This window comes from Lathyrus oleraceus, chromosome 1 (assembly GCF_024323335.1).
Source record: "Lathyrus oleraceus cultivar Zhongwan6 chromosome 1, CAAS_Psat_ZW6_1.0, whole genome shotgun sequence".
In the NCBI taxonomy this organism is placed as follows: domain Eukaryota; kingdom Viridiplantae; phylum Streptophyta; class Magnoliopsida; order Fabales; family Fabaceae; genus Lathyrus; species Lathyrus oleraceus.
In genome coordinates this window covers 175606746-175630035 of record NC_066579.1, presented here as the reverse complement: position 1 = coordinate 175630035, position 23290 = coordinate 175606746, and the positions used below count along the sequence as shown (strand labels likewise).

Here is a 23290-nt window from a genome sequence, read left to right as displayed (position 1 = left end):
TCTTATTATAATTTGTTTAGTTAAGTTTGACCCATTGTTTTAGTAATTGGATATTACAATTATCCCATCGCACCTTACTAATATAGAACATGCACCTCGCGTAGGCGAAACCTACATTATCCGATACTAATCTTGATGAGTGCTAAAACTTGGAAATCATAAACTTAATATTTAATTTGAGGGAATTTGCAATTATTCTGATCTCACCGGCTTATTTATCATATAAATCGTCTCTCACATGCATCAACATACATTAACATGCATCAACATACATAACAAAACAGTTATGGCACCTAGCGCAATTGTTCTCCCAAGTCAATGAGAGAACCTAAGCTAACCTAATAACGATCTAAGCTTCTCCAAGCAAGATCTTCAAGGTTGTCCTCCTTTGATATTGAATTCTTCTCTTTTTTCATAACATTACATTACATAAAAGAAACTCGTTTTACATACGAGGGAGTGGGATGAGAAAATAAATTACATTAAGAGATTAAAAGAAAGGCACGACACGCAAGTCCTATTTTAAAAACCCAAAACAAAATAAAGGAAAACTAAGGCCATAACCGATCACCACAAGACAATAATAATAAACACATTATTATTATTATTAATTTTAATTCTTTTAATAATTAAAATCAAATTAAATTTCGGCGACCGATCACACTACGCAGAGTTAGCCGGGGGTCCGCTGACCGATCAGCGGACGGGGGTTAAGGGAGCAGCGCCCCTGGATGAAATTTTTAATGAACAATTCATTTGAAATCGACGTCGTTTTTCGCATCAACACTTGATACTTTAAAACACAACTCTTGCGTAGTCACAACCCTAATCGCACAACTCTTTGACAACACAACCCTTGTGCCGTCATTAACCCTAATGCACCAATTTCTGACCGTCAAACACACCTTGATTGTTAATTCAGTATGATTGATCAACATGTCATTGCTTCACCATACTAATATCGGATCAAGAAGCAAACGACCATTGATCGCTCAAAGAAAAATAACCATTAAGTGTTTGAATGAATGAAACAGAAACAATATATCATATATACCGTATTTTGCATCAGTATTACTTATATCATATATATAACTTGATCGATCTCAATTGCATAACCTATGGACGATCAATGTATCACTGCTTCACAATACTAATGTCGAATTCCGAAGCATAGTCAACATCAATCATCCAAATCGTACACACATGATGCCAATTTTAATTACTCGTTTATTCTTTGATTCATTCTGTCTTTTAATCGTATTAATATAGAAAATACAGAAAATAAACAGCTATCAGATGCATGGTTTCGTAAGTGGCTCTGATACCACTGACGGAGAAGAGCGATCCATAACGCAGCGGAATTTAAAATTTCTCCTTTACAGATCCTTACGAATGAGCATGATCAGTGATAGAATCGTTACCTCTTGTGGCGATTGTAACCTTTGATGCAGATCTACGGAGCGATCACGAACGTTGAACGATGACAACGCCTCTACTCAGTCCACACGAACGAATTCCTTCAATCTCAGTGCTAGCTGCTACGAATGAAGGCTTTGAGTGAGAGAGAGAGAGAGAGAGAGAGAGAGAGAGAGAGAGAGAGAGAGAAACGAAATTGCAACTACATGAATGCTTCTACACAAGGGTTCTATTTATAGAACCACTTGTGTGGGCTGCAAGCTAAAAAGTCCACTCAGTGTATGTGGCCCATATCTTATAATATGCCAAAATCACTTAAGTTCTACATGAATCTAGTATAAATATTACTCTTAATATTCATACCTATGTTTAAGACTCGATAACTCCTAATCCATGATCCATGAGATGTGATCATCAGTCTATATACATAATAGTCTTAATGCTTTAATGTTATCCCACTTCACAATAAAGCTCGACTATGGATACTTTAAGAATAATGTCCTTATGTTTAATGTGATCTCATGATTAAGTCATACTTGATACATTAAACAGACTATCTATTCTAGGGACTTTATTAGACAAACATAATAAAGAAAAAGCCTTTTATTATTAATAAATAATTCGATACAAGTACCAAAAGTATTGGCCTCTAGGGCTTACACCAACCACTACGCCAAAAAGCGCTTTTAACAGCGCATCTTAGACAGCGCTTTTAAAAGAAAGCGCTGTCTAAGGTTAAAATTAAAAACAAACACGGAAAATGTTCCAAGAAAATAATAAAAGCGCTGTCTAAGGGGGGGTCTTAGACAGCGCTTTCTAAAAGCGCTGTCTAAGACCCCCCCTTAGACAGCGCTTTTAGAAAGCGCTTATAAATATAGACTTTAGACAGCGCTTTTGGTAAAGCGCTGTCTAAAGTCTTTAAATTAAAAAAAAAAATTAAAACCAAAAGCGCTGTCTAAGGGGGGGGTTTAGAAAGCGCTTTTAGAAAGCGCTGTCTTAGGCATACCTTAGAAAGCGCTTTCCACAAAAGCGCTGTCTAAGGTCTTATTAAAATAAAATTTCAGGATTCTGTTTTCGTTCTCAGTCTTTTTGTTTTCCCTCTTCTTCACTCACCTCTCAGACACCCAAAACACGAACATACCCGTTTTCCTTCAACTTTCGAAAACCCTATTTTCCGCCTTCGAGGGTCCCTCCGCCGTCACCCAAACAAGCGACCGCCGCACTCGCCTCTCACCTCCGAACCTCCACCGTTTCCGCCACCGCACTCCTCATCTCAACAATCTCAACCGTGCCGCTATTCCCAAAATTTTTGGTGTGTACTGTATTCTTGATTTCTTGATTTTTTGTATCATTGCTTACTGTAATGTTCCATTGCTTACTGTATCATTTAATATCATTATATATTGTTCAGGCCAACGCCAAGGCAAAGTTTGACGAAACTGTTGAAGCACATATAAAACCGGGCATCGATTCCAAGCGAACAGAACTGGTATGTTTCAAGATACTTCTTTTTCTTTTTTATTGTTTTTCTTGTGTTTGTGTGTTTTTTCTGAGCTAGGGTGATTCTATGAGTACCATGTAAATTTTAAAGCGCATATTCAATGAACAGAACTGGTGTGTTTGACTTGTGGACTTAAGTTCTTTAGGTTTGGCATATTCAATGAACTACATCCTATCTTCATTGATACTCTCAAAACTTGAGAGTCATATGCCCTTTGAAGACTAATTGTGTTAGGAGAGTTAGATTAGTAGTCAAAACAGTTAGGAAAATGTGTTATGAAAAATGTTAGTTAATAAGCTGTTAGTAATTAGAGGTGACATGAGTTAGAAGTCCATTGATCATGTTAGTTGAGGTTAGTATGGAAGTTAGAAATCATTATTGTGTTGATGGACGTTGCAATGATATGCTAAAGTTAATGATGCTTTGAAATCAATTTGAATGTTCATTGAAACTACTATGGAATATGGTTGGTTTATTGATTTTGAATGTTGATGTTAATTGAATTAATTCTAATTTTATTATGGTTAACTGTTTGTTGAAAATGCTATGCTAATCGGTTAGTTGTTGGTGTTACAAATGCAATGTTTAATGATAGTTGGTGATTTGGGAGTTGTTAGTTTGTGTATGTATGTATATTGAGTTGTGTATGTATATGTGTATGCAATTTGATTTTCTTTATACTTGCTTGGTATGCATGATGAATTTTGAAATGCATTGCATGTTGGGGCTGTCATGACTAGGCTTGGATTTAGATGTTCAATATTGTTCAAACTTCATGTTTCCTTAGTGATTATACTTGAAGATTGAATAGGTAGTTTTTTTTCTTTTTAACTGTGAAAGTGTTGTTCATCTCACTTTCATTCTAAAGGAACAAGATTTCTCCCATAAAATGATTGAACGAACTCTAATATAGTTATAGGTATAGTTATAGGTATTGTAATAGAAAACGTTTGATTCTTGTAATATAAAAAATGAAAGTGATGAGGTAATTAAAGTTGGTATATTGGCGTATCGGATACGTTATTGAAGTTTATATTAACATTGGTTATGTATAGGTTTTTGAAGTTTAAAATGAATTAAAGCTTATAATTGTTAGGATATTCAAAGATACTACCTTAGTTATGTATTTTCGTCTGGATTAATTGTTTACTTTAATAAGTAGGAAAACCATGGATAAAACATGGATCTGTGCCGATCGAATGACCAAAGAGTACGAGAGTGGGGTTTTGGAATTCGTTAAGTATGCTGTTCAACATGCTGAAAACCCCAGACGAATGCATTGTCCTTGCTTGCGTTGTTGTTATATTGGTAAGGTTGACGCACATGGATTGAAATCGCATTTGCTGAGGCATGGAATTGATCAAAGTTATCAGTGTTGGATATTTCATGGTGAGAAAATTAACGAGAATGTTGAATCGAGTGGAAAAGGTAATACGACCTATGCTTCATACGACAAAGACACGGAAACATACGATTGTGATCGAGTTGAAGAGATTGTAGAAGCACTAGAAGAAGATCTTCATGATTGTCCTGAAATGTTTGAGAGGATGGTAAGCGATGCAGAGAAACCGTTGTACAAAGGTTGCACTAAATTCTCAAGACTTTCTGCGGTATTAAAGTTGTACAACTTAAAGGCGGGCAATGGATGGTCGGATAAAAGTTTCACAGAGTTGTTGGCCCTTATGAGAGAAATGCTACCGGATGATAATGTTCTTCCTAATCGAACCTATGAGGCAAAAAAAATGTTGTGCTCTATTGGCATGAGCTATGATAAGATACATGCTTGTCCTAACGATTGCATTTTGTTTCGTAACGAATATGCAATGTTAACTGAGTGCCCTAAATGCGGTTTGTCTCGATATAAGAAAAGATTATCTCCCGCAAAAGTCTTATGGTATTTTCCGATAATTCCGAGATTTAGGCGCATGTTTCGTAGTGAAACCGATGCAAGACATCTTACTTGGCATGCAGATGAAAGAATTATTGATGGAATGTATCGGCATCCGGCTGATTCACCACAGTGGTCGAAGATTGATAATGATTATCCTGAGTTTGGATCAGAAGCAAGAAACCTTCGATTGGCATTATCTACTGATGGAATGAACCCACATGGTCTTCAAAGTATCTCACATACCACATGGCCTGTGATTCTTATGATTTATAACCTACCTCCGTGGCTATGTATGAAGCGTAAGTACATGATGTTATCTATGTTAATCTCTGGGCCTAAACAACCAGGGAATGACATAGACGTATACTTGACACCTCTGATCAAAGATTTAAAGATTTTGTGGGAGAACGGTGTGGAGGTTTATGATGGATATAGGAAAGAAAGTTTCAATTTGAGGGCGATGTTGTTTGGCACAATTAATGATTTTCCAGCATACGGGAATCTATCTGGGTATAGCATTAAAGGTCAACGTGCGTGTCCTGTTTGTGAAGACGGAACCGATACGATTCGATTGGAACTTTGCCAGAAGAATGTGTTTCTCGGTCATCGTAGATTCTTACATTCTAAACATCACTACCGTGGGTGGAGAAAAGCATTCAATGGAGACACCGAACATCGTAGAGCTCCACCCGCATTGTCAGGTGAACAAGTTTTTGAAAAGGTGAAAGATGTGCGTACTGAGTTTGGCAAGCCTTTTGCACATAAGATTGTGAAAGGTGGGTGGAAGAAAAGGTCGATATTTTTTGAATTGCCATATTGGAAGTCTTTGTACGTGAGACATTTTCTCGATGTTATGCATATTGAAAAAAACGTATTTGAAAGTGTTATCGGTACATTACTCAATATAAAAGGCAAGTCTAAGGATGGCCTTAAAGCAAGGGAGGACATGTTAAAAATGGGAATGAGAACTGAATTAGCACCCGTGAAGAAAGGAAGACGAACATATCTACCACCTGCTGCTTTTACTTTATCTAGAAAGGAGAAAAAAAATTTGTGTAAGTCTCTGAGTGAAGTTAAGGTTCCAGAAGGATACTCATCTGATATCAGAAGACTTGTTTCTATGAAAGACCTCAAGTTGAAGAATTTGAAGACACATGATTGCCATGTTATAATGGAACATTTTCTACCGATAGGTATACGTTCTATTTTGCCAGAAAAAGTAAGAAGTGCCATAACTAAATTGTGTTTTTTCTTTAGGTCAATTTGTAGTAAGGTGATCGATCCCGAGATCTTACCAACACTACAAAAAGAGATTGTAATTACCTTGTGTGAGCTTGAAATGTATTTTCCTCCGTCTTTTTTTGACATAATGGTTCATTTAGTTGTTCATCTTGTGAAAGAGACACAGTTGTGTGGACCAGCTTATATGAGATGGATGTACCCTGCTGAACGGTATATGAAAATATTAAAAGGGTACGTGAAATCCCGAAGTCGACCAGAGGGTTGTATTGTTGAACGATACATTGTTGAAGAAGCTGTTGAGTTTTGTACTGAATATTTGTCTAACGTTTAATCGATTGGACTCCCCAGAGCTCAGATTTTCGACAAAATGGAAGGTAAAAAATTAATTGGGAATAAAATTGTGACAATATCAAGGGATGAACGGGATCAAGTTCATTTGTATGTTCTGCACAATAATAATGAGGTTGAGCCATATGTTGAAATGCACAAGGATGTACTCCGAAGGTTAAATCCGAACAGAAATGAAAATTGGATAGTTATAGAGCACAATCAAAGTTTCATACAATGGTTGAAGGATCATATTTATTTGAAGCGCTCTTCAGATCCTTCTTCGGTAACAGAAAGGTTGAGATGTTTGGCATATGGTCCAAGTTTGCATGTGTTTTCTCATAGCGCGTATTCAATTAATGGATACACATTTTATACCAAAGAACAAGATGATAAGAGTACTATGCAAAATAGTGGTGTCACCGTGCTAGCTGAAGCAATGCATATATCAAGTATGAAGGACTTAAACCCCAAATATGCAAATTTGTCATATTTTGGAGTTATTGAGCACATTTGGGTGTTTGATTACGAGAAGTTTCAGATTCCCATCTTTGGTTGCAAGTGGGTGAATAGTAGTGGCATACGAATGGATAAGTCTGGATTTTTGCAAGTTGATCTTACTAGGGTGGGGTACAAAGATGAACCTTTTATTCTAGCATCTCAAGCTAAACAAGTGTTCTATGTGAATGACCCGAAGAGTACAAAATGGTCTATAGTGCTTTTCTCTAACAAAGTGACTGATGATAGCGGTGTCGATCAATGTGATATTGATGTTGAGAATGAGTCATGCATTAGACGGAATGAGTTGAATAGAAATGATGAAGTTGAGGATCTTATACCGGATGAGTCATATATAAGAAACGATCATAATGAGGGAATTTGGATCAATTCATCCGTACGCATTGCTAAGAAACAAGTGATTAATATTCCAACAAAGAAAAGAAAGAGATGTTAGTGACTTAGGTAAATTATCCATGGTTTCTTTATTTTATTTTTTCATTTGTTTTGATTATAAGTTATATGTGATAATGCATGATTTCATTATATTTTTGTTTTCAATTGCTTTGATTATAAGTTATATCTGATAATGCATGATTTCTTTATTTTTTTGTTTTCAATTGCTTTGATTATAAGTTATATTTGATATTTGATGGTTTCCTTGGTTTATTACAGGTTAGACATGGCTGATGACCAACATGAGGAAGTTAGTAAAGTATCCGCGGAAGAAGAAATTCGAAGAGGCATCACAGTAATGCGAAGGGTGGTCCAAGGAAGATCTCGAGGCATCATACTAGATGTCTCTTGGAACAACCAGGGACAACTTATAGAACCTAATGGGCATACCTTAACTAGTTTCATCGGTGCACTAGTAAGGAATGAAATTCCCATTACATGTGATGATTGGAGAAATAAAGAGTTGAAAGACTCCAAAGAAAAAATTTGGAGTGAGATAAAGGTACAATCATTTGGCCCTTAATTATACGGTATCAATTATGTTTTTTCAATTACCGATACTAACTATCAATCTGTATGTTTTTCTTAGCGATGTTTTAACATCGAAGAAGAAAGAAGAGGGTTTTGTATGAAATTGGCCGGAAAGCTTCTTAGAGGGTTTCGGACATTTTTATCATCCAAGTTCCTTAAGGATGCGGATGGTAATTTTGTGGATGCGGAGCTTCCTAGAAAATATGAAAGTTTGATATCGGCTGAAGAATGGGAAGCTTTCAAATCCAAAAGACAAGACCCGACTTTTCAAAGAATAAGTGCTACAAATCGGGAAAGAGCATCAAGTCCCGCGTATCCGTACCGAAAAGGACGTGTCGGATATGGACGCTTAGAACAATCCATGGTAAGTATTTATAAATTGCGAAAACAAATTTGTTCATCATATATTAGTTTTATCTGATCAAATTGTATGACTTAATGTGTAGCTGCAGAAGGAGGAAAGTTCAGAAACATCTCTTCCTGCACATGTTTTGTGGAAGGAAGCCCGTGTGGGCAAATCTGGAGTTCCTCAAGAAGAAGTTTTAAACGTATACCAGAAATGTGTAAGTATAACATTTTTTCATTAATTGAATAACATTTTTATACACAAATATTTGACAAGTATACGGTATTCATCTGATTTTTCAGGAGGAGCTATCTCAGTCTCTATCTCCCGATGATACTAAGAGCATACTTAGTCGGGCATTAGATGTCCCTGAGTATTCTGGTCGGGTGAGGGGTAAGGGATTTGGAGTCACTCCGACCTCCCTCAGTGTTAAAAAAGGAAAGGCTCCTAGTAATCGGGAGCTTCATGCAAGATTGGAAGCCATGCAAGCTGAGCTTGATGCATTGAGGAGAGAAAGAGAGGCTAGCGCCTCAACGGTATACAGAGATGCTTCGGACAAAAACAGTATCAACTGTACCTTTCAGCCGAACATTCAAGAGGTAATTACATATAATTGTCTTAAAATGAACTATTTGCTTAAATTATGTATTTGACATATATACACATTAACGATTTCTTGTTATTATTGGTTTTAGGGCATTTCCCATTGTCAGCTGTATTTGGCGTCACCATACTATCAGATGGTTGGCAAGGGAAAAGTGCATAACGTTAGCGGAGTATTACTCCACACTAGAGAGCTCCCTGCTGGATGTTTGAAGGTATCAGTTGATATTGCAGTTGAGCCGAATGCAGCATTACCATATCCTAGCGATGATTCGGATGCAACAACGGTGCACGAAGCAGTAGGTTCGTTTGTTGCATGGCCGACAAACCTCATATGCGTAGGATATGAGGTATGCTTAAAACTTATGTTAACTTTAATGTGTATATTCAAAGTTTAAAATTTATGCTTAAAATTTTACTTACATATTTTCCTTGGTTATGTTAAATAGACTCCCACAAAATCCAAATCAAAAGAAAATGAGGTTAGCAATGCCTCCGCACAACAAAAAAAAGAGGTTAGCAACGCCTCCGCACGGGTAAAAAGTTCTGGTGCTAAGAAGACCGTAGCTAGGAAAAAACCTACCACCAAGTATAGGTCGTGCCTCAGGACATTTCTAGAGATGACCGATATACCGGCCGGAGGTGTTCGGACTATACATATGGAGGAAGGGATTTTCGGCTTTGATCACGACCAAATGATTGGTAATGAAGACTTCATGCAAGTTTTTGGTCATGAAGAAATCGGCGTCAACGCTGTCAATACATATATTAGGTAAATCCGGTCTACTTTGTTTTATTAATTAAACAACTTATGTTAATGATGTTTACTTTATGTTAATCCGGTTTACTTTATGTTTCAAAAGAGGTGTTAATGATGTTTTTATATTAGGTTTTTGTATGACAAATTGATGCGCCCTAATGATTTGGACGAGTCATTCGGATTCTTAGCACCCGCGAGCGTCAACTTAGGTTTAATCTTAAGTAGACCGCATACCGTGACGGAGTATGTTCTTCGGATCCTCATGGACAATAAAGATGCGGAGAAGTTGTTTTTTATACCGTTTAATACCGGGTTAGCATTTCATTCTAAATTCATCTATTATAATTATTTTCCAAGTTATCATCTAACATTTGCCTAATCATTACAGTGGACATTGGTTGTTGCTCGCAATCAATCCTATCCGAGAAATTGTGTATTATCTTGACTCGTTAGGAAATGATTGGACAACATACCCGGATATGAAGGACCTAATTGACACGTAAGTGAGAATGTTCAAAATTTTTCTTAGTTTATGTGAATTGTTCTAATTGCTTCATTTTTATTTTATTAGCGTCCTACAAGCTTTTCGGGCCCAACGAGATATCCAAACCTCAAGGAGGAGCGCCAACCGCATTACATGGATTAAAGTGGCGGTATATTTTTAATTACCACATTTTTTATTATATTAGTGATGACACTTGATAAAACTTAGGATTTATAATCCATATTTTTTTTTCATGTAGTGTCCTCAACAACGTAATCAAATAGATTGCGGGTATTTCGTGTTGAGGTTTATGCGGGATACTCTTGCTTTGGGCCGATTAGTGATTCCCACCGATGTATGTATTTCTAACTTATGAGTTATTTTTATATTTACACATATCTCATATAATTAAATAGTTGGAATTAATTCAAAATATGTTATATTATTATGTAGTACTTTGAGGAATTCAAGTGTGCATTTTATACAAAGGATCAAGTGGACGAAATCAAAGAGGAGTGGTGTCAATTCATGATAGAGCTCAAAGTTTTTTTATAAATTTGTGTAATTAATGTGTACATTTGTAGTATATGTAATGACTTGTAAATGTGTACATAAACTTGTATATATTTTGATACATTTAAGGCAAAATTGGTTTGAATTGGTATATATATATATTTGTTAGCCAAAAATTGTTAGAAAAAAGGCCAAAATGGCATGTATAAAATGTGATAACTGTCTGTCAAAATCTGGTTGAAAACAGGTAGAAATTCTGGTTTATAAACCTGGAAAAAATGTGGTTTAAAACAAAAGCTTCAAAAATTTTCGTATACATTAGACAGCGCTTTTGGAAAAAGCGCTGTCTAAAGGGGGGATTAGAAAGCGCTTTAGGCAAAAGCGCTGTCTAAGGGGGGGGGGCTTAGACAGCGCTTCTTGAAAAGCGCTGTCTAAGCCCCCCCCCCCCCCCCCCTTAGACAGCGCTTTTGCCTTAAGCGCTGTCTAAGGTATACCTAAAAAAATTAAAATAGGGGGGGCTTAGACAGCGCTTTTTGAAAAGCGCTGTCTAAGCCCCCCCCCCTTAGACAGCGCTTTGGCCAAAAGCGCTGTCTAAGGTATACCTAAAAAAATTAAAATAGGAGGGTCTTAGAAAGCGCTTTTGGCCAAAGCGCTGTCTAGGGGGGGGGGCTTAGACAGCGCTTTTAAGATTTCAAAAAGCGCTGTCTAAACCTTTAGCAGCGGAGGTTTAGACAGCGCTTTAAAGCGCTGTCTAAGGCCAAAAAAAGCGCTGTCTAAGGTCTTGTTTGGCGTAGTGAACAGAGTTAACAAAATAAGAGAACAAGTAAAATACTAATAGATTTGCGTGAGATTAATTTTATCAAACACTTGGTGTGCAATCCACACCAAGTCTTAATTTCACTCAAATTGAATGTGCAGAATTTGACTTAGTTGCAATCAAAGTGATTGCACCAATTTATCGAACAGCTACTATGCACAACAATTAAGCGAGATTGATTTTACTATTAATTTCATACAAAACATAATTAATGCAGAATTTAAAGAGTTAAGAGAAATGGAGAACAACATCAGATTTGTTTAGGAGGTTATTTATCGTCCTCGCTTAGGATATGTTTGCCCTCAATTCTAAATCTAGAATTGAGATATATTTATTATTAAGTTGCAAAGTTGATACAAGAGAAGAAATGGTCACCACCAATCAACCCCTAGTGTTGTTGAAGATCCTATTCACTTCTCTCCCCTTGATTCGAGTTGAACCAAGTCTTCAAGCGCTCCGAACAAACCTTCAGTTGTAGCTACCTTATTACAAGAACTCCACGTTCTACAAAACTTTAGCTCGGCTGACTTCGATCGCAAGACGCTTGAATCCTAAGCTTTCTTCACAATCCTCCAGTTACCGTTACTTGTTTGACCAAACCCACCGTTCTTTAAATATTTCACTCGGCTGAATCTGTGAAGCAAAGGTTAATGCACAAAACCCCAATTCTTGGAGGACAAAACCCCAATGGTTTTATTCAAGAAAAATCCATACGAAGCATCAACCCAAACTAAGATTACACAATCCTATTTGGATGTTATCACCACAACAATGCATAATGATCAACAAAAATTGTTATGTGTAATTGTTGAGAAATGCAATGGAGAATGAAGATGAAGAGCACTATGGTGTATATCTTTCACTTTTCTTGTTAGTTTGTTAAAGAAGAGACTCTAGAATATATATATATATATATATATATATATATATATATATATATATATATATATATATATATATATATATATATATAATAACAGAATTATTTTGCAAAATTACACAGCAGAAAATTGAGTCCAAGCAGCGACCACTCGACCTGTTCGCACATGCCACTCAACCTGTTCGGACCTGAGGCAAAATTATTCAAGTGAAACAGGCGATGAGTCGACTCAAACAGGGGATGAGTCAACTCAAACAGAGTTTTTTTCCAGGGTTGAGGCGACCTATGACTCAACCTGTTCAGACACGTGGCTACATGGTTCAAATGGAAATAGATAATGAGTCGACGCAACATGTGGATGAGTCTACTCATTCAGTTTTCTCAGGATTGAGTCGACCTGTGACTCGACCTGTTCAGACCCGTGAGTTACGCTCCGAGTCATGAGTCGACTCACAGTTCTTAAATTGTCAAAAATGAGTTTTGAGATGTATTTTGATCAATTCAAACAATCTCTTATGAACCTAAGGTATTAATGATGATCAAGTACATGATTCACATCTATGATATGCTCTTATATGCTTGGACACATTGAACTTATACTTTGAGCCTGTTAGAGGATGAATGCATTCTATGATATGATGACACCGTCCAAAGTACACATTATGGGCAACTACAAAGGTTTGACATCATTAAAATAAGGACTAGGAATCTTTGCCCTCACAAATAGAGTTTCACAACTCTTCGAATGTCTAGGTATCGCAACAGATTCTCTAGTGCGAATTTCAGATCAAAATGATGGGTGATCTTTGTGAATTTAAATTCAAGAGGGGGCATCTCGTTGTTGAAGTAGAAAAAGTGAGATACAAATATTGAGATATTATATGGTGATTTTGCTAACAACATGAAAGACACTCATATTTATACAAGTTTTAGATCAATATGTACATTAGAAACTCAATCATGTCTCAAAGGATACTCTGGAGATGTACTTCCAGATTAACCATATTCCGTTTAGTAAATCACATAAAAAAGGGTTTCTACGAAAATGCAGTTCTGAATTAATCCCTCTTAGTATTTTTTTCCAATAAAATAGGGTGAGTCCGAAAGTACAGTTCCGGATTAACCCCTCACAACAAGTGTTCATACATAAGTTGTTTGAGATTTTGAAGTTGGAGAATCTGGAAAATGTGTGTCAATATGTTCGAAATAGGACAGAGAGTGCATCGTTGAATTATCACTCTGTGTTAGTTTGACCTTTTTAAGAGCACCATTTGTTTGTATTGATTCTGAGGGTGATTTCAAATATGTGGTTTCTGAATATGCAATCTTCCTCATCTACTCTTTGATGTGGAGTTTCATGTTGTCATCGGCTTTAAAAAATCTCTCTAAAATTACTTCCCATTCGGCTATGGTATATATATTTGATTTACCATCCTTCATCACACTATCATCATCAAATTGAATCTTTGCCAATGCATGTAAACCTCGTCCATTTGTATGAGCCTATCAAGTTTCATTTTCTTTGAAATTAAACAAGTACACGGAAGACCGTACGTCTTCCTAAGTGTACAACCACACTTTAAGCCATATGAACTTACCTTATCTACTCGCTTGGCTTTGTGATAAATAAAATTCAATCCCGCTCGAGATAAAGATTATTATCTCTAAATTTGTGTTCTAATACTGTAATGATCCGACCAAATGATGTTTGTATCTCGTTATGCTGATTTTGGGTAATTTGGTTCATGGAGTCCCAATATCTATATAAATCATCTTTACTATTTTCCAACCAATTCTTCAGTGTAGCATGAGCAAATTCAACTATGTTAGTTATTGTATTTCCAAAGTGTCTAACCTGATCGGTCCAAACACAAACAATCTAATCCTTCACCTGGCCTAAAATTGTACTTTCAACATATTTCAAGAAATCCGGATATTTGTCACACACCCTCCTGAAATGTATTACAAATTCGACATATAACTCTTTTGTAGAAGAATTTATTATAACATTCCAGGCATCCATTATGCTTTTCAATATCACACCAGCTTTGATCATTTTTCTATCTTCACCTTTGATTTGTTTGGTCTCTGTCGTGGGCTTAAGTCTACTTCTCACATTTTTTATGTGATAATACAAAGTAATACATATGATGTAGAAAATACCTTTGCAACGAAATTCATCAGTGCAGTATCGCGATCGGTGAGAATGACTTTTGGCATATTTTCTTGATCCTTCAACATAGTCTGACACACTTCTAAAGCCCAGGTAACATTTTCCTTTTTTTCACTTTCCAAAAATGCAAACCCAACTGAATAATTCATCTTCATAGAAGTAACATCAACAAGTTATAGAAGTGGAAGTATGTACTTGTTAGTCTTATATGTTGAATCAATAATGAGTATAATGGAAAATATGTTGAACAACTTGATGGAATCATGATGCGTCCAAATATATCTCGAACAATTTCTCCATCCTCATACACTTTGTACCTAGGTACATAATGATTATCATCCAAAATCTCAATAGTTGTTACATTTCAGTTCTTGGACCTCTTATCGCTTTGTTGTTTCGGGTACAAACATTGTATACTTGCTTGATATTTGAGATATTTTGAGGTCTTTTCCGTTTCAAAGTTGCATGTTTTGGGGTTGCAACATGTTCAATTTCATGTCAAAAATAAGATTCTTCTCTTTAGGATTAAGGTGGGATGCGATGTGATGACCGACTAACTTGTTACATAATTCATGAATCTATATACCATAAACCACATTAAATGTCCATGTATTATTTGTCACAAATCTTAAGGTATCCGCATAACTTAAAATGACACTCATGATTCCTTTGTTCCAGTGTCATCATGTTTCAACTTTCATATAGGTTTTGTGTACTTGCCACTTCTTTCACATCTCATTGTCATAAATTTCTATCTTCTATCAGAACTATTATTGACCTCCCAATTACAATGTTGAATTCCAATTTGGCAACCTTCGTGCAGATATATTGGAGCATATGTTCAGGAACAACAAACTACTATTTATTTGTAAATTGCTTACAAACATTTACCTCGACATTAACAAGTTTAACATCCATATATACAATAGCTTTAGGGACAGCGTTAGAGTGCATCATATCTAAGGCCAATCATAATACGGAAAAATTAAAAACTCAAATTCAACATTACAATAATCTGAAAATACACTTCAGTAACCACATTCAACAATAATTTGAAATTACACTTCTGGACGCAACATTCGCTTTTCTACAACAAAAACTAGATTCTAGCAAGTAACGAGGAAGGAAATACATGCACACTACCTTAAATTCCAACTTGTTTTCTCCTTTTAATGTGAAAAAGTAGAAGAATGTGTGTTTGAAGTACAAAATTTAATTGAATATGGAAGGAGGTTTTGGTAAGTTTGAAGAAGAATGGTGGTATAACCATGAATGAATAATACATGCAAAATAGTGTTTTATTCAATTTTTTATTTGACAAATCTAGACCTGCATTTCCGAATTATTCATTAAATTGTGAAATAAATATAGTGTAGACATTGATCCGAAGATAGACTTTTGGACTATTTAAAAAAAATGAGATGTCTTGCTTATAACATGTTCGGGTGTGCATTAGAGCGTGTGAAGGTGTATTTTTAAATTATTGAAAGAGCAATTTTGAGATTCATTAAGGTGACTCTTCACCACTAAAAATGGGAAAAACAACTCATAAATTTTTTAGCCGAATAGATTTGAGGACTCAACTTATCCTCACCCCTAATTGATACTAAGTTTTTTTTATAAAAAAAAAAACTAATTTTTTAGATTTTTATATTAAACCTCATTCATCGTATATTTTTTAACCGATTAGATTACTGACTTATAAGATTGGCTTATAAGATAGGTAATACTTATCTTTATAAACTCGTATCAAATTTTTTAGATTGTTATATTGAACCACATTCATCTTTACTCAATGTTAAGAATCTTTACACCAGAATCACGGTGATTGCCGTAATTTTGAAACTTTATACTATTTTTACCATACTTTAAAAGTCACCACAAAACACAATATATCACCGTAATTTCTTAAACCTTACAATAATTCAAAACATGCACTTTCTGTGACTAAATTAAATTTGATGGATAAATATTGCGTGTCAACAGCGTGTTGTCGTTGAATTTCATGATAGAAGCAATCGACACAAGCATTACTATATTCAACAAGTTGTTATTATTTATTTGTATTGACCGCAATACTTAATCAATCATGTAACAATAATTTCAAGATTAAGCATAGCTTAAATTTTTTAAATTGAAATCATTATGGAAAAGATGGAAGGAAAGCTTCACAAATAATGTATTACATAGATTACAATTATTAAGAAAATCAACTCAATAAAATAGATTAACAATCTAAATAACATGATCAAACTTACTATCATCATCGTAATCGTAATTAATATATAACGTATATCAACGATATTTTCTAAATTCAAGCCTAAACCATAACTAATACAAGTAAAAGTCGAAATATCTATGTCGACAAAATCTAAAATAGTACGGCTTCGGTCCTTAATATAAAAGGTTGAATTATCTATTTAATTATGTTCAGTTATATAGATCAATATATTGATTATTCAATTAATCTAAAAAATTAATGTTTTTTCATATTACGGGTGATAAATAAATATTTTGAATTTGAAGAGGCTGAAATATGATAAATACATATACATGTATAATGAATGGAGTGAAGTTGATTAATTTTGTTAAGTACATTCTTTCCTTTCAAAGGAGACAAATTTGAATATTTGGTTCAGTGTTTCTCTCAAGATCATAATCACAAAAATAATGAATTATGAATAGGAATATTAACATTGTTGTGTGATTATGTGTTACCAATTAGTAACTATGCACCTTGTTTGGTGACCCATGGTTTGATGACAGAAACAACAATGATTATAACAAAAATGAGAAGTATCATGATGGCAATACACATCCATTTTCTTGAGTTTTTTTGCAGTTTCTTTGCCTTTTGGAGGGTATTATTTCCTTGTTGCACATGATCTACTGCACTTGAAACCTGATGCGAGGACGGGAAAAACAAATTTGATCACAAACATAACTCGTCGATCAAATTCGTCATTTTAAGTATAAATTTTTCATTCCCTATCAGAGACTATTTTGACCACATTTAATCGAAAACAAATAGGTCCAACTCATTGACCAACTTTTTTAGTATAACTTTTAAAGATCAAAACTATAATTTTCAATTTTCACGGACCAAATAGGTTTGCGTAGTTTTACTCAAACACGAGTTTAGAGCTTGACTTTCTTTTTCTTGTTTTTGTCGTTAGATTCAATGATGATGGCGCGTTACGTGCAAAGTGATGAAAAATACCTGTGATTCTATGTTGTCAAGCATGTCTCCTTGTGCATCAACTAACACTGCAATATCCATAAATATCTGCCAAGACATTAAAGCTACTATCACTTTAGAGGAAAAAGTATGAAATCTCAACCAATATAATCAAACACGAGATCTTAAGTAGGATTGATCAGCTTGTGAAAGATCGTAAAATTCAGATCGTTAGCACGACATGCAAGATCCTACTGAAGAAAAAAATGGTAATTTCATATACACACACATACACAAAACCTATAATTCAAGCCCAAAAAAGGCACAACATGTTTTTTTTACGATCTTGCTTCAGAAAGCTTGACCATGACAACACCGGCGACGAGAACGATCTTTCTCTGATCATAGCACTCATGCATCACTGATCTCACGATTGATTACATGCATGCATAACAAATTATGTATTTGTTAAAATCTACAACATGGATTTCTAGATTAACTTTTAAAATGTCACACAATTCTAGCCTAGTTTGTTGAGGTCCGTCAAATATGCATGACAATCAAGCTAATTGAATGAACTGATTAAATACCTGCTGCAAATCAAGCAGTTTCCTCTCAACATCTCTGACTGCTTCGTGCCGTTCATGAATTTCAGCCAGGGTGTCCATTATCTACAAAAGATAACTCAAATGTGTGAGATAACCTTACAAGGTATATTCAGCTTTTCTTAAAATTTTCTCAAGAATAATCTCTAATTTTGTGAATGTCAAAAACAATTTTTTATAATTTGTAATAAACGAAGCTTTAGTTCTATACAACATTGCTTTCTAAAATTTGAGGAAATGAAGTAAAAGTAAGGAGGGACAAACCTGGCCTCGCCCTTGTTCCTGAATTGCTTTCTGGAAAATTTGTTCACTGTCTCCAGTCTCAATTAATCTGTCAATTGTCTGTACATTGTTAAATGATTAGACGAAAAACTTCCAAAGCACAATTTTTTTCCATAAATGAAAATTCAGTTAACAAATTACCTCCTCATCAGCTTGTTTGCCCGTTACTGACAATCACGAAAACCAGAGAATATATAAAAATAATATTACTGACCCCAAGTTAAGGTAAAAAAAATCCAATGGCATCAAATTGAATAAAAAAAGTAAGGAACTCAAACCTGTAAATACGCGTCTCTCAACAACCTCGCGATATTCTTCATGGATGGATTCTCTTAGGATCTGAAAAGATTTTGAAAAATAAAGCAATTGAGTTGAAGATCAGGAGACTCAAAAAACAATTTCTCAAACAAGAAATATGAGACAAACCTACCTGAAATTCAGCCATCTTGTCCTTCAGTTTCTTCTTCATGGAACTACAAAATTATATAATACAAAAAACAAGGTTTAGATGAGTTTGGCTCAACAAAAAAACACTAAGCCAATAAGAATCATAAAAATAATTCGAAGCCCAAAAGTGTAATCCGTGTTTGAGGAAAATCCTCAGGTTTATTCATCTTGATCTGTGTACATTTATGTTTCCAACTTTCTTTCTTTCGGTTAATCTGAGGTTAAGGGATTCAAGGTTTACTCTCATAAAAATTGTCTAAGAGGTATGACAGAATAAAAGTTATAGACAAAAAAGATGGATAATTACTGACACTGTCGTTGCTGTTCTTGACCGGTCAACAGCTGATCCTTTTCCACAACCAGGCTTCTGCCTATTAGCTAAATTCTACAACGCATAAGGGAGTAAGAGACGAGGTCAAGGAGTAAATAACAAAGGTTCTAAGTATTGGACAAAAAAATGGAATATTTTCAGTAGAGATCTTACTTCTTTGTCCAGCTCTTCAACCTTGGTCTTTAAGTAATGTGCAGTTTTCTTAACTTCATCAACATCTTTCTCCATCCTCTGCTTTATCGCTGTAGACATGAAATCAAGTAGAATTAATTAATTTAACACTCATTAACTTCATTTATAGCCACAAAACAGTTATAGGAAAACAATTTGTCTCTCAACTGCATGTACATTTACATTAAAATTATGAATTTTTATTACAAATTTCAATATTCGTATACAACAAATATTCCTTTAAGTGTTGAAGGACTCCTAAGAGGAGTATCTATTTTCACATTTCTAGGTAAAAAATAATGAAACATACAAAAAAATGTTTGAGAAAAGATAAAACAATATCGTACTAACCCTTCATAGCAGGAGCTTTGCTAACACCTTTGGACTCTTCATGGGCGTCCTGCATACAGATTTTCATAAAAATGGTGAGCAGTGAAGACAAATAAAACAAGTTTCATTTCAACCTATAAATGTTTCAATTTACCTGGAGCTTTCTCAAAAGGTTATCCAGCTTAGCATATTGTTTATCAAGCTCTTGAACCTATTGAACAATTAAAGCATAGGGATATTCAGTGAGTTAGACAAAAACAATTCAAAATGAGTCTTAAAACCACCTACCAATTTACAAAATATTTTGACTAATGAATAGGAATAAAATAACTAATGAAAGACAAGTTAAATAAGGCTTTTTTTCATCAGATGAATAAAGATGAACACCTTTTTGAAGAAGTTTTCCAAGCCAAGCTCTCCTGAATTCCTTGCATAGTCTCCCAACTCAACGTCACCACCTCCACGACCTTGGCCACGGGGGATATCAAACGACTCCTGGAAAAGGAAACGTCTTTATTGCAACTACACCACAATATTTGATGCTTGTAAAATTGAAAGCATGACCAACAGAATAAATATTCTATTTCGACAACTGTCTCGTGACCTCACTTCGGGACGTTTTTAGCGCTACTAAGGTTTATTTAGTGATTGGTATTACCAAGACCTAAAATGGATGTTCTTTGAACTTTCTTCAGTGCACATGTATTCTGCATCTTCCCTCTGAGCATAGTCCATGGAAGTACTTAATTCACACTCAAAACTTATGAAGCACAACAAAAAATACACGTCGACATTGGTAAGAGAAAATGGATGTGATTGCATAATTCAGGAAATATTTCATGAACTTTGTGCATACCAAAAAGGGTCATAGTTCAGAATATCTTGAGTTACTGTTTTACCAAAAATGTCCACTAATAAATTAATAACCCAAATTTGGACTCTGCTTAACCACTAACCTTCTCTAATGACAATAAGAGGCTAGAAGGAAAAGATTTGAATTCAATTCCATTGTAAAACTATTATTTAACTCTTATTGTATATAATCCCAAACAATTGTTGACAAAACAATAATTAAAACAAGTGGGTACTTAAATCTAGATTAACTTAACTGTCACTATTCATGTAAATACTTAGTATAGTTTTTTATTTCTCCCTCTAGCTTTGTTTTAATAAACCAAACAAATCTCAAAACCAATGGTAAAAAAATCAAACCAGACATCGAATCAACGTCGACGACGCCTTAAGGCTCTAGGTCAATTCAACTGATTTAAACAGCTCGAAACGGAACAAAACCGCAATCAAATAGCTCAAATAACAAAACCATATATATATCTTTTCACAGTTCAACTCGTTTAACCATCTGATTCGGTTCAGTTTTGAAAAGTTTCTCAAAACACCGATCCAATACAAAACATCAAACCTTACAGAAAAATCAACGCACACTCCAAAATAGAAACATCTAAAATTCCATAAAACTATAAAATAGTTCAAATAACCAAATCATAGACATTGTCGGTTCACGTTTCAACTCGTTTAACCATCTGATTCAATTCAGTTTTAAAAACTTGCTCTAAACACCAATTCAATACAGTTTAACCATCTGATTCAATTCAGTTTTAAAAACTTGCCCTAAACACCAATTCAATACAGTTTAACCATCTGATTCAATTCAGTTTTAAAAACTTTCTCTAAACACCAATTCAATACAGTTTAACCATCTGATTCAATTCAGTTTTAAAAACTTTCTCTAAACACCAATTCAATACAAAAACATCAAGCCTTACAGAAAAATCAACGCACATTCCAAAACAGAAACATTTAAAATTTGATAAAACTATAAAATAATACACATAGTAATCAAATTTTGCAGGAAAATCCTGAAATATCCACCAATATCAACCAGCATCTAAATCCAACTACAATGCAGTATATCTCATATATATAAATATCTCTCCTAACCTAAAAATCCATCAATATTTTCCAAATCCAATTTCTTGGCAAACAAGCATAAGAGAAAACGAAAACAAAAACAAAAACTATTCAAATCCAAAAACAAAGAGTAATACACATCATCATGCAAAAACCTAGATCTGAAAAAACCCTAAAAAGTACAAAAATTGAATCAAGTACTAAAACAAAATTAAAAAAAAAACGGAGAATTGAAAATTACCGTAAGAAGATCGTTCATTGTTGAAGAAAATGTTGGAGAATTGAAGAGAAAAAAAATGTGTGAGAGGAAAAAGGAAAAGGATTTGGAGCTGGTTAAGACCTGGTTATCTTAACAAAGAAACCAGGCCTTAGAGAAGAAACAAACTCAGAGAGAATGAACGTGATTTTTATTTATTTTATTTTATTTTATTTCTTGTATTTTCGTTTTTGATTTTTTTTTTCTTTCTTTTTATGATAATTTTTGTTGTGAAACGTAAAGTTTAGAAATAGAAACTCCAATAGAGACAGGCTGGCAAATGGCGTAAATTGACAGATAAATTACGTTTGCTTTTAATTTTTGTGATTGTTATTGTTATTGTGATTGTGATTGAAAATTGTTATTTCTTAATGAATTAAATATTTGAGTTTTTTTATAAAATAATATTTTAAATTTTGACACACATTATTGATTTAATAAAAATTGCAAATTTATTATTGGATGTTCCTCTATTATTATTTTTTTAAACAAAACTAAATCAAGATTGAAATATTTGGCTCTATACGATTATAGGCATGGATAATATTAGGTTTGTTTATCTCTATTTGAATTTATTTAACTTGTCATTCCCATTTATACCTAACACTTCTCATAATTTTAAAATTTTAAAAATATCTTTGTTATTATTTTTTAATAAAATTTTATTTTATTTTTTAAATTTTCACTCTTATTAATATATCAAAATCAAAATTTTTTATATGTATTTTTTGATATTTTTGGAATTTCTCATATTTATATCAAAAATTTTAAAATTTCTAATAAAAACTATCAAAAATTTTAAAAAATTCTAATAAAAAATATTGGAAATTTCAAAAAGTCTGATATTTTTCTGGAAAGTTTTAACCAATATCGAAATTTGTCAAAATTAATGAGAAAAAATAAAAACTTCTACAAATTTAAAAATTTCGGTTAATTTTTCTTAAAAGTTTATAAATTTCAAAAATTTTGATATTGGTTAAAAAATTTAGATAAAAACCAATAAATTTTAAAATTTCCAAATTCATCTAGAAAATATAACAATAAAATTACTCTAAATAAAGAATGTCAAGTATAATTAAATTCTCTTCCATTGACTTCTCTAATAATAATAATAATAATGTGTGTCACTGAAACTAACAAAATGTAAGCTGAAGCAACCGATAAACATTAAAATATACAGTAAAATTATTTGTTTTTTTCTCTTAACAATAAGAAATGTATTATTTGTTAATTTATAAATCGTGACTACTAAGACTATTACATTAATTTTTTTAAGTATAATTTAATTTCTCTTCAAAATAATATATTTGTGATGAAACAAAA

At 33.9% G+C, this 23290-nt stretch overlaps 1 protein-coding gene across 1 annotated transcript; it reads right to left on the bottom strand.

Moving 5' to 3' along the window:
• Positions 1 to 16992: 16992 nt before the first annotated feature.
• LOC127125842 (syntaxin-132) lies at positions 16993 to 22161 on the bottom strand. Its single transcript, XM_051054683.1, has 13 exons — positions 21953 to 22161; positions 20170 to 20277; positions 19937 to 19993; positions 19804 to 19852; positions 19435 to 19523; positions 19262 to 19335; positions 18934 to 18976; positions 18782 to 18842; positions 18645 to 18670; positions 18486 to 18563; positions 18207 to 18287; positions 17659 to 17724; positions 16993 to 17340 (listed from the first exon to the last, which is right to left on the bottom strand). The coding sequence occupies exons 1-13, from the start codon at positions 21968 to 21970 to the stop codon at positions 17167 to 17169; spliced, it is 924 nt and encodes a 307-aa protein (XP_050910640.1). The 5' UTR covers positions 21971 to 22161; the 3' UTR covers positions 16993 to 17166.
• Positions 22162 to 23290: the final 1129 nt, after the last annotated feature.

Bases quoted from the DNA above. Each gene is read 5' to 3' on its own strand.
- LOC127125842 (XM_051054683.1), bottom strand. The intron at 18,977-19,261 runs GTCAGTAATTAT...ATAATTTTGTAG, and splicing joins TCAAGAACAGCAACGACAGT to TTCCATGAAGAAGAAACTGA. The intron at 18,288-18,485 runs GTTTGTCCCTCC...TATCTTTTGTAG, and splicing joins AGGAACAAGGGCGAGGCCAG to ATAATGGACACCCTGGCTGA.